The sequence below is a fragment of the Callospermophilus lateralis genome, chromosome 15 (assembly GCF_048772815.1).
Source record: "Callospermophilus lateralis isolate mCalLat2 chromosome 15, mCalLat2.hap1, whole genome shotgun sequence".
NCBI lineage: Eukaryota > Metazoa > Chordata > Mammalia > Rodentia > Sciuridae > Callospermophilus > Callospermophilus lateralis.
This window is the reverse complement of record NC_135319.1, coordinates 63,067,122-63,079,694: the sequence shown is the minus strand read 5'-3', so window position 1 is coordinate 63,079,694 and position 12,573 is coordinate 63,067,122. Positions and strand designations below refer to the sequence as shown.

General features: G+C 41.6%; 1 protein-coding gene across 1 annotated transcript in view; it reads left to right on the top strand.

The window, feature by feature from the left end:
* The window catches only part of Aldh18a1 (aldehyde dehydrogenase 18 family member A1), a 40,915-nt gene that overhangs the window by 22,757 nt on the left and 5,585 nt on the right, over window positions 1-12,573 (top strand). Inside the window, exons 9-15 of the mRNA XM_076834199.2 lie at window positions 1,068-1,212; window positions 1,867-1,940; window positions 3,480-3,573; window positions 6,265-6,485; window positions 8,542-8,679; window positions 10,908-11,103; window positions 11,190-11,311. Of these exons, the coding sequence (XP_076690314.1) occupies window positions 1,068-1,212; window positions 1,867-1,940; window positions 3,480-3,573; window positions 6,265-6,485; window positions 8,542-8,679; window positions 10,908-11,103; window positions 11,190-11,311 (990 nt within the window). The remainder of the gene's footprint in view (window positions 1-1,067; window positions 1,213-1,866; window positions 1,941-3,479; window positions 3,574-6,264; window positions 6,486-8,541; window positions 8,680-10,907; window positions 11,104-11,189; window positions 11,312-12,573) is intronic.

Sequence of the window (12,573 nt, the reverse complement as noted above, 5' to 3'; positions counted from 1 at the left end):
CAGTATTTTTTCTTTATAATTTTAAAATTATTTGAAGGTTAATGGTTCAGATACCAGACACATACACATAAATACGCATTTATTGCTGGGAGCTGTGGCTCACACTTATATCCCAGCAACTTAGGAAGCTGAGGCAGGAGGAGCACAAGTTTGAAGCCAACATCAACAGCTTAGCAAGACCCTGCCTCAAAATAAAAAAATTTCTTAAAAAGGGCTGAGGACGTGACTCAGTGAAAGAGTGCCCTTGGGTTCATTACCCAGTACTACAAAAAAATTTTTTTTTCATTTATCTGAATATGGATAAATAGATAATGAGTGTTGTATACCTATGTTTAATCATGTCTATATGCATCTTTTTTTATTAAGATTATATAAACATTGGGCTGGGGTTGTGGCTCAGAGGTAGAGCACATGCCTAGCATGCATGAGGCACTGGGTTCAATCCTTAGCACCACATAAAATAAAAAAGATATTGTGTTCACCTATAACTAAAAAATAATAAAACAAAAGATTATATAAACAGTGTGTTCATATTGTAAACTCCTTGAAGGCAAGGCCCATATAATTGTCCCAATTCATAAATCTTCTACTATTATCATCTCAAATATTTTTTAATGTTATTTTTCAAAATTTTTCTCTCCCATTAACTGTTCTAAGAAGTTATGCCATAAAGGCACAGCATCATATGTAGCAATGACAGAGATAAGGACAAGAATCTGTTTGCAAAAACTAACTCTGGTCAAATTGCTGGCTGTGCACTGAGCTGTTGCTAAGCTGAGGCATAAGAAGTTAAAACCCAGAAATTACCAGTCCACTACCAGAGAGTCACAAAGACAGAATGTGCTTAAAACAAAGAATAGGTTACTACTTCTTCAGACAACATGTGCCAGGACTGGGCTGGGGAGAGAACATGGGTAGCATGTGTTTCCAGAGGTTCTGAGCTATTGAAAACATTTCTGCGTTTACTTAAGTTGCTCAGTGTCAAATTGTGTTTGATATATTTTTATAAGCTTAAAATGAATGTGGTAGTTCTGAATCTTATCTTTGGATCTAACCTGTCCCATTAGGTGAAAGCAGCCCTCTGGGCTTTGCAAGGTGGCACTTCTGTTGTTATTGCCAATGGAACCCACCCAAAGGTGTCTGGACATGTCATCACAGACATCGTGGAAGGAAAGAAAGTTGGCACTTTTTTTTCAGAAGTAAAGCCTGCAGGTAAGTAGTTCTTTATAAGGTCCCGAAGCTGGTAGATTGTAGCTAGTGACACCCCAGCTGAGATGGGACTGAAGTGTAGTCTATCACTCTAGGACTACAGATCACAAAATCATATAATCGGTGTGCTAATATTATGAAATCTGCTGCTGTTTTAAACACTTTTTGCAAAATTGGGTTTTCCTGGTTTTTTTTGGTAAAATTCTGTGCATCCTGCCTAGTTGGCTTCCTGTTCTCTCAAAAATCACTACGTTAAAGAATATACACTTCCATTTTTTCAAGAAACATGAATGCAGTGGATGTCAGGTAGTAACAAGCATAAGAATGGCATGTGCTCTCCAGTGTTCACATTGGGTAGAATTACCTTATAATCTGCACTTACAAATACAAACACCTGAGAAAATAAAAAGCCAAAATGGAATTGGAAGGAACTCTAGAATACCTAAAGCATGTTGCTACCCCAGAAATATAGGCAAGTTCCTGTGTCTATCCAGAGTTACTTTGGCATATTCCTTTGCCCTTTTATTGGTCGTGGTGATCCCACATGTGAAGCAAGCACACCAGGACACCAGGCTTTCCTTCTGCATGTGATGAGCCTGAGCTGGGAAAGTAAGAACCAAGCTGACCACAATCTGATGTTTGCACGTGTTCTTACAGGCCCGACTGTTGAGCAGCAGGGCGAAATGGCTCGATCTGGAGGAAGGACGTTGGCCACGCTAGAACCTGAGCAGGTAGTATCCTCAGCTGATGGTTTTGTTAGTTTTTCAGAGTGAGTCTTGCTGTACTCTTTGCACAACAGTCAAGCTTGCTGACCTCCCTGTCCATGCAGTTTTCCAAATTGGAATCTGATTCAGATTCACTCTGCCTTTTTTTCTTTAAATTTATTTTCTCTTTTGTGTTTTGTTGGCTGAGGCCTAGGGTAGCTTTACATCATTATGATGTTTTGATTGAAAGCATGAAAATGATGACATGGGGATGGTCACATAATAGGCAGGAAAATGTAGGAAAGTTCTCCATACCCATTGCCAATCACCAACCTTACCTAGGAGATGGAAGCTTGAGCCTGCTCCATAGTTGGTGCCCTGCCATCTACAATGAATCAGGCCTGAATGCATCTCAGTAGCACACTGAGGCTGGACATGGCAAGGCAGTCAGAGACAAGCCCAGGGCCGGCTCCCTAGGACTATATTATTGAGGATGGTTTTGAGAGTGATATATGTAAGTTTCTTCTGGGAAACATGTTGACCTGAGAAAGGAGAATTTAAAATAATTACAAGTACAAAACAGAAAGCAAAGGAGGAGCCTAGCTTCTCTCTCAAACTACTTCTCTCAACTCTCAGTGATCACCACATTTGCCACATTTCCCAGTCTGGTAGGCAAAGATAGGAGTCTCTTCAAGCACCTAGGACTGGAGTTTTTCCCCTTCAACTTATTACATCAAATAACTGACAAGAAAGAAAAGCCAGCATGGTGGTGCACGCCTATAATCCCAGTGGGTCAGGAGGCTGAGGCAAGAGGATCACATGTTCCAGACTAGCTCCAGCAACTCAGTGAGGCCCTAAGCAACTTAGCAAGACCCTGTCTGAAAATAAACAAAAAGGGGCAGGGGCTTGGTTAAATGCCTCTGTTCAATCCTAGTACCAAAAAAGAAAAGAAAAAAGCCAGATATGAAAAATTACCTAGGAAGTAAACTATCTAGTGAAATTAAATCTGTAAAGATGTATCATCAGGACTGGGGTTACGGCTCAGTGGTAGAGCACTTGCCTAGCACATGGGAGGCACTGGATTCCATCTTTAGCACCACATTAAAAAAAATAAATAAAGAAAAAAAAAGATGTATCATCAGAGTTCCTGCCCCTTTCTCATGGATAAATTGTATAATTCATCCTGCAACCTCCTCCAACACTGGGCCATGACTCACTAATTTAGTCATGAGTAGTGGTAAAAGCAGGGAAGTAAAGGGGAAGTAAGGGCTGGGGATATAGTTCAGTTGGTAGAGTGCTTGCCTTGCATGCACAAGGCCCTGGGTTCAATTCCCAGTACCACACACTCCAAAAAAAAAAAAAAAAAGGTAAAGGAGAGTGAGGGAAGGTTGGAAAAATGAGGGGAGCAGTGTTGGGAAATGGGTGGTGGGAAGGAGGATTTCAGCCAGTGCTGACCCTGGCTTTAGGACAAGACAGACATTCCTAGAAGAGTAGATTTAAAAACTGGTGTATGTTCTTCTTGGATTAACATATCTATTGGGTTTCTTACATTTGCCTTTCTTCTAGAGAGCAGAAATTATCCATCATCTGGCAGATCTGTTGACAGACCAGCGGGATGAGATCCTGTTGGCCAACAAAAAAGACCTGGAGGAGGCAGAGGGTAAGGAGACATGCGTGAGGGGAGCGGGAGGCAGGTATTCATTCTCCTTATTGCTGTTCTTTGTTTTACCAGTAACTCTTAGGTGTGCCTAAAAGTAAAATTGTTATAGAAGCAATTACATATTGTGCATCATTTTATGGAGGTTGTATGGCTAGTACTGGTTAGGTTTTTTTTTCAAACTACTCTTAGTATTTCTCCCTCTTCCCCATGTATTTCAGTCCCCAAAAAGACTTTTCCTGTTTTCCATAGATCACATGAGCTGTGGCTTTTATGGCGATTTCAGGCCCGGATAAGGAGAATGAGAAACCCTGTGCTTTAGATGTTCAGCTAATACCTACCAGCGGTTATTGAGGCCTTTGTATATTAGCAGGTGCTGTGCTAAGGGTTTGACCAACAGAATTGCCTTTATTCTTCACAACATAGTATGTCTGAAGGAGCTGCTCTTTGTCATCTCCATTTTATAGAGAAGGAATCAAAGCTCAAAGAAGCTGACACTTTCTCAAAGCCATATGGCCACTAACGGACCTGGGATTCCAACACAGATGGACTGTGCAAATAAGAGAGTCATAGAAATAGTTGGTTCAGACTCTGATGAGCGATGGGTTGTCTCTTAGTTCATTAACCAGTGTGAAGTTCACAGAGTTGGCACCAGGTGCCATCCAGAATGGCCCTGAGCAAGCAAGATGGCTGTGCTCGTGTCACAGACAGCTAAATATGTAGAGCCTGGGAGATCCTTGCTCTTCCTCTCCTTTTTCTTCTGATCTTTTCTGCTTTAAAATAATGGGAGTTGACTTTATGGGGTCTTAAATTTCCTTTTCTCTTGAATAAATGAATCTTCACCTAAACATCCAGATGAATGGTGTTCCCATCAAAGAAACTTTGCAGGGCTTCTCAGCCTCCCTGTCCTTTCTTTACAACACTTTCAAAGCATTGTTTCAGAATTTCTTCTAGAGATTACTTGTAGTTTTTCAAATGTTCATATTATTGGAAAGTCACAGAATTGATTTTAAGAAATGGAAGAAATCTTTGATAATGCCCAAATCTTTTAACTTTAACTAGTAAAATAGTTAAGACCCACAAAGGTTAAAGCTGTTGCTTAGGAACACACAGCTTCTTGGTGGTCTTGGGCTTCTGACCCCAATAATATCTCTGGAAACACACACAGGTACACACCTGCAATCCTAGCAACTAGGGAGGCTGAGAGACAAGGATCATTTCCAGCCTGGGCAATGTAGCAAGACCCTGTCACAAAATAGAGACTACAAAAGGACTAGGAAGTAGCAGATAGTAGCTCAGTGGTAGAGTATCCCTAGGTTTAATCCCCAGCACCCCCAATAAATTTTTTAAAAAAGAACAGAGTCCTGAGTATACATGAGCATGGTAATCCCCTTTGACTCAGTAATCCTAATTTATGGAATTGATCCTAAGAAAATATTTCTAGAGGAGAGAACAGCTCTGTATGTAAAGATTCTTAGAGAAGGATTATTTATTACACTGAAAAACTGGAAATACCCCAAGTGTCTAATAGCGTAGGCTTCATTCAGTGCATTAAACTGTGTCAACTCAATGGAATATTTGGTATTGACTAAAATGATAATTTTTACAACATGGAAAACATACTGGCATTGTGAAGCAAAAAACCTAGAATGTAATGTTTAACGTGTACTGTAATTAAAACTTGTTTTTAATCACATGTAAAAAAGTAAAAGAAAGTAAAGAAAATTGATTGATTGCTATTCACAGTATAATTGATTTGTAGAATGGTTTAATTTTTTTCTTAAGGTTGGTTCCTCCTCTCCAAAGTAGAAATATTTTATTATTTTCACCTTGGTGTGTGTGACTATTAAAGAGAAAGGAAAATTTTTCATAAACAAACATTAACCACAGTAATTAATTTGTTATATGTGATTCCAAATGGTTTTCCCAAGCATATAAACGTGTGTATATGTGAGTGAGAGAGAATGAGTCACACTATATATACTATTGTATTTAAAGAAAATTCTGTGTATGAACCTACCATAATTTTAACTTTATTTTAGAAGAAAATATCTTCATTGTTTCTGGTTATAAAAATAATTCACTCATTATAGAAAACTAAAATACAGAAAGATAAAATAGGGATCATCACAGTTCTTGCTGCCTTCTGGGCATCTCTCTGTGCACACGTAGAGATGCACTGTTTGATAAATAGGAGTGTTTCAGCTGGGGATGCATTTGTTCAATCCCTTGTACCAACAAAACAAAAAGGAGTGTATCATACATGCTGTTACAGTTTGCCTTTTTCACAAACTGTACCCTAGATAACTTTTCATGTCAGTTAGCACATGTTTATTATTTATGGTAACTGCATTGTAGCCTGTTGTTTGCATTTTTAGGTAGAATGCACTTTCTTCCTATTATAAAAGGATATTGTACATATCCTTATCACACGTAGGCTTGCTCACACAAATGACAAATTTCTGAAACTAGGATTGCTGGCACAAAGAATATGGATGCATGCACCTTTACATGATGATATGTACTGCCACACTGCCCCCTGGAGAAGCCATATTAACTGCATGCCACACATATGACATTGCACAAGAACAGACATGATCAATTTCACATGTTCAGTAAAACTCAAGAAATGTCAGTTGGTAGCTGCAGCCTGCAGATCTGCTACTTCATCGCATATCCCTGACACCTTTTCAGGGAGACTTGCAGCCCCTCTGCTAAAGCGTCTAAGCCTCTCCACGTCTAAACTGAACAGCCTGGCCATCGGACTACGGCAGATCGCAGCTTCCTCGCAGGACAGTGTGGGACGTGTTTTACGCAGGACCCGAATTGCCAAAAACCTGGAGCTAGAGCAAGTGACAGTCCCAATTGGTGTTCTACTGGTGATCTTTGAATCTCGCCCCGACTGTCTACCCCAGGTGTGTGACAAAGGCCTTGCCAATAGGGGTGGGGGTTGGAGGAAGCACGTGTTTTAAGTACTGGAGACAAGTATCCCAAAGGTAATTTGTGTGTGTGTGGAAGGTGGGGGGGGGTCCCCACCCAAAAAGATAACTTTTGAGATGTCCAAGATTTATGTCCTTGATTATTCTGGTAACCCCAAAGTAGGTATTCATAGGTTCATTTTACAGTTGAGGAAACCAGACCTTATAAAAGCTCATATTCCTGTGGCACTTGTAACAGTACAGCTGTTACTGGAGCCCAGAGCAACCCACTGTATAACAATGCGAGAGGAATTTCCAAAGATGTTAGCTCATGGGGCACTTTGTTCTCTGACCGAAGGCTCCTGCTAGCCTGCTATGATCTATTCTTCTAATAGCTGGCCTTGCCCATCTGAAGGCCCTCGTCATCAGTGACACACATGTCTTCCTGTGGGTATACCTCCTAGAAAAAGAACTTCCAGTAGTTAATGGAAACTGAAATATAAGTCTTTAAGGAAAGTTCAGAAAGTGGCCATGCTGGGAAACACAAGGTGGCATTAGAGAGCAGCCTCACTTGATTTTAATTCTCCCAGAAATCTGAAATGTTTCCCCACTGGATGGTCAGCAGTATGATACCAGCTCTTTTTTCACCCTACCCCCAAAGTCTCCAAGGAAAATTCTAATTTAAGACAAAAAAACCAATACCTATATGTATAAAATATTAGGGACCAGGGGGATCCAGATACTCTGTGGAGGGTACTCCCTGACATGACCTCAAACTGGTATCTAATTCGCTCATCAGAGTCCTCCAAGTCATGGAAGATACCACCCCTCTGTTCACATCGCTATCTTTCCAAAAAGCTCAGTGGAGACCTCATAACTCACCTGTGATATTGGAAATGGGTCCCAAGTCTTTGTGAACTGTGTTCACCAAGTGTCTCTGCTTCTTCTCTTCTACACAGCTAGTTTCTTATAAAAAGTAAGCTTTCCTCTCAGCTGAGGCTCCCCACCTGGGATCTTAACCTGTATGGTAACACAAACTCGATGAATCCTAAAAATTATATGCAGAATGCCTCATGTCAGTGCATTTATCTAGAGAAAGTTTATATAACTTTATTAAGGACCTATGAGCAACATAAGCAAATAAAAATGGTTTATGAACCCCTAATCTGGGGCTGGGGTTGTGGCTCAGAGGTAGAGCTCTGGCCTACCATGCGTGAGCACTGGGTTTGATCCTCAGCATCACATAAAAATAAAGAGAAGATATTGTGTTCACCTATAACTAAAAAATAAATATTAAAAAAAAGAACCCCTAATCTGGAAATTAACATTGTCAGACAAGTTTTTTAGTAAAGTGCCTTCCTGCTTTCCCTACAAAAGCTGGAAGATTTTCATTCATTCCATGAGAATTCAGAATATTAAGCTTCAGGCTTAGGATGATCAGGTCGGTGTCATCAACTCTGCTTTAATAAAGAAGCTACCCTCCTCCTGGATGCCCTACCTTCCTACCCAGACCCCAAACTGTATGTGCTCAGCAGTCTCTGCTGTTGCTGTCTGAGGTTGGCAGGAGCTCTAGACTTCTCTGAGGTTCCTAGCTTGAGCCATTTAGAACTCTCAGAACAATTCCAGAGCTGAGGTGCTGCCCAACCTCAGCTTGAGTCAAGTGGAGCAAGCACTTCCCTGCAGAGCCAGCTGAGCACACAGTTCTTCACAGTAGCCAGAGTTGGGAGGCGGGCTGAGTAGCCTCTGAACTCAGGGTGCATTGCTGTTGGTGCTGGGGAAGCCTTATCATTTGGTTCCTAAGATCCAGGTGATTTGACTCTGAAGTCACCATCTCAGGATGGCTCCTAGCCCTGCCTTTTATAAATTACACGAACTTGGAGAGTCACCGGGCTCTCTGGACTTAGGTATAAAGTGACATAAAACAGGTATTTAATTGGCTCAGATGTGAAAATGAGAGCATAGCTCTGAAATGAAGTGCTCCAAAATATGTTAACATTACTATCACTCTTGTTTTTTTTCCCTTTGATCCCCTGCTCTCCCCTTTGGTCTGCAGGTGGCAGCCTTGGCTATTGCAAGTGGTAATGGCTTATTACTCAAAGGAGGGAAGGAGGCTGCACACAGCAACCGGATTCTCCACCTCCTGACGCAGGAGGCCCTCTCAATCCATGGAGTCAAAGAGGCCGTACAGCTGGTAGGTCCCTGGAAATGATCCAGGTGGGGCGTATAAGATTGGTGGGAGTTTGAAGCAAAGCTTGGGCCCCCTGGGGGCAAGACACTTCTATAGGAGGCTTGATCAGAGTGGCAGCAGGTGCTATGAGCTTGCAGACATTTGGCCATTACAGTGGCTGGATGGACCAGGTAGACTGCCAGTGGCTTGGGAAGGCCACTCCCATCATATTTTGTCCTGGCACTCCTGGTTTCCAAGAATGTCAATTAGCTCTCTTTGTTTGGCTCATGGAGAATACCAGTCCTAGAGTGTGAGGCCCAGGTTCTTCTCATTGCTGTAGTGTAAGTCAGATGAGATACATATGGCATAAACTGTCATGCAGCATGTAAGAATGAGATCATGCTATTATCACTATCATCATCATTTTAACCAACCATTGTCTCCCTCTCCTCGGATATCAAATGAAGTTTGACAGTAATTGCTATAATTCATTGAGTACCTACTGTGTGTAAGGTACTTTTCATCTATTATCTCTTTTAATCCTCACCACAACCCTATAAGGAAATTACCATTCATTATTAGGCCTGTTTTCTAGATTGGAAAAAAGCAGACTCAGAAGTAAAGGAATTGACACAGAGCACCCAGTCTATGAAAGAGTAAATTTGGGGATTGGGTTGTGGCTCGGTGGTATAGAGTACTTGCCTAGCATGTGTGAGGCACTGGGTTTGATCCTTAGCACCACATAAAAATAAATAAATACATAAAGGTATTGTGTCTATTTATCACTAAAAATATATATATATATGAAAAAAAAATTTGGACTGAGACCACCTCCAGATCCCTCCCTCTATCCATCAAGACCCCCTTGTTCCAATATCCCTGGGTTCTGTTGGCCACTGGGAGAATGTCTGCAGACCTGCTGCATTGCGTGCTCAAGAATGAGAATCTGGGTTTGTCTTACGGCAAATAGATAGGTGGAAAGAACACAGTTCCCAACTCCAGCACATCCTGATGTAGATTGATTCCCTCCCTCTTTTCCTGTTGATGTGTAACATACACGCAGTAATATATAGATCCTGTTATGAACAACTCTGTGACTTGATCCATACATGTACACATACATGGCCTCCAGATGTAGCACACTCCCCAACATCTCAGAAGGCTGTCTTCTGAGATTCCCAATTACTGTGCCTCACTCTCAGCACAAGGTAACCACTTTTTTTTTTTTAACTTCTGTCACATTTAATTACTTTTATCTATTCTTGAACTTCATAAAAATGGAGTCATCTAAAATGCTCTTTTATGTTCTGTGTCTTTTGTTCATCATTATCTCCTTGACTTTCATCCACATCATTGCACTAAGCAGCAGTTTCCCCTCCTCATAGCTGTGTATTCCATTTACGTGCACATACTACAGTGCGTCCTTTCTTCTGTTGATGAATATCTGGGTGCTTTCCAGTTGGGGGCTATGCAGAATAAAGTTGCTGGGAGTATTCTGGCACATATACATTTATGTTTTTGTTGTAACGTGATCAGTTGGATGGGGTTAAAAATCAAGAAGAGAAAGCAAAATGCCCATTAATCTCAGTGTCTTGACACAAGCTCTTTATAATGAGTCCAGTCAGCATGCCAGCAGAAAGGTTATCTGCAGAAGTCCCAGAGACCTGTGGCTCCCCAGCAAGACACAGCATTTCCTCAGAGCAGCCACTTCCTTTAATGACCCTCCTAGCCTGACACCCTCTGTACCACCTTGAACTTCCACAGATAGCATAGAACCTCCTCTGGCATCTAAAAAATTATCCACTCTGTATTATGGCTGTTGTGGCCTAGTCCTGCTTTCCCTATGAGACTCTGAGCTCTGTAAGGCAGAGATTGTGTGCTGTGTGCTTTGTAACAGAGAATGTAGCTCCAGGTTTGTAGTTTTTGCTGGACAGTATTTCAGTTTCCATGATCAGATATTTAAGCTTCTTTTCAGAGTAAGTTTTCCCAGCACCTGGTTTGGTTCTCAGGGTATGCAGACATTTATGTATAGAAAGGGAAGCTGCTAGGCTGGGATTGTGGCTTAGCGGTAGAGAGCTCACCTAGCACGTGCAAAGCCCTGAGTTCAACCCTCAGCACCACATAAAAATAAATAAAATAAAGGTATTGTGTCCAACTACAACTAAGAAATATTTTTTAAAATCCGGGGGTGGGGGGCTGCTATTCTAATATTTTGTGTGGCTAGACGATGTCTGTCTTTATCTTACCTTCAGGTGAATACCAGAGAAGAAGTTGAAGATCTTTGCCGCCTAGACAAATTGATAGATCTGATCATTCCACGTGGCTCTTCCCAGCTCGTCAGAGACATTCAGAAAGCTGCCAAGGGGATACCAGTGATGGGACACAGTGAAGGGATCTGCCACCTGTATGTGGATTCAGAGGCCAGTGTGGATAAGGTCTCAAGACTGGGTGAGCCGGATGGGGTCTCATGTGTGGTGAGGGTGCGATAGTTGTGGATCACGTTAATTAGAAGTAATTCTTTACTCCTCTTGCAGTCAGAGACTCTAAATGTGAATATCCAGCCGCCTGTAATGCTTTGGAGACTTTGTTAATCCACCGGGATTTGCTGAGAACACCGTTATTTGACCAGATCATTGACATGTTAAGAGTGGAACAGGTAAACAGACCCACAGGACTAGTACGTTACCTCCCGTTCATGGGCCAGACCAGGACCAACTGCCATACCATTTAAGTCAATTTAGGAAACAGTGCTTTTGAATCAGTGCTGTGTCTAAAGTGCTATGCTAAGTACAAGGGTGAGTAAAACAACCCTGCCCTCCTGCAGCCCAGTGGGTAGACCAGACCTCTGCACAGGTAGCTATATTACAAAGTGCTGTGTTCTAGACCACATGGTAGTATGCTGAGTAGACACTTTTTAGCGACCTTTTATTCAATGGCAAAGTTTAAAGTTTGTTTATGTTCTTTTTTGGATTTGATTTGAAAAGGTCATACAGAAATGTTTTCAAACCAAAACTTTGTATATATTCACACACCCAAATGTCTTCAGTTACCAATAATGATATTTGGAGTCAACAGTTTGTATAGTGTCCTCTCTGGATTATGTTCCTATCTTGTTGTTAAGGTTAGAAACAAACCAAATCCAGTAATTTTCAAATATAAATTTATACTGTGTCCTAAATTCATGATTGCAAAGTAATGGAAATTCTCAAGGCGAAATGGACAATCTGTTAAATTTCCTGCATGGATGCATTTCAGCTTTGATAGCCAGTGTCATGGTGCTCTTTCAGAATTGCATAAACTTGCGTAGCCGGAGGGAAGGTGCCTGCTGGCCTCGGTGGCTTTGACCCTGACATGTGTCTCTTCCTTCCATTTGCTGAAAAGGAAGATTCCAATCTGTTTATAAACGTGGCATGGTCCCAGTTAGAACCTGAAAGGATTGTTTTGAAAATGAAAATGCACCCTATAGAGTAAAGGGGAGTTAGATCACATGATAGTCGTGTTACAGTGCTTACTTTACATTAGTGGACTGCTTGATTGGATGCCTATGGATGCCAAGCACCACAGTGATTTGGATAGACCACAGGAAACACTCCTTTGGCCAGGACTAAATCCTCCTGGTCCTTATGTGGACAGATCCTTGATACCTTAAGTCATCAAAAATGAGGATTGTCTTGAATCTCCTCAAACCCAGATGAGTCCATGTGTATACTTCCTGCAGCACCTTTATATGCAGGCAACAAACCCAGTGGGGTGACTTGCTCAAGCTCAAGGCTCCTGTCCCTGATGAACATGGTTTGACCCAGTCCTGGAGGACATGGGGTCCCAGATAGGAAACCATGGCAAGACCTCAGGAGCAGTGAGAACAAGACAGATACTACTATTATAACAGAGGCCAAGGCAAGAGCCTGGCCCTGGAGA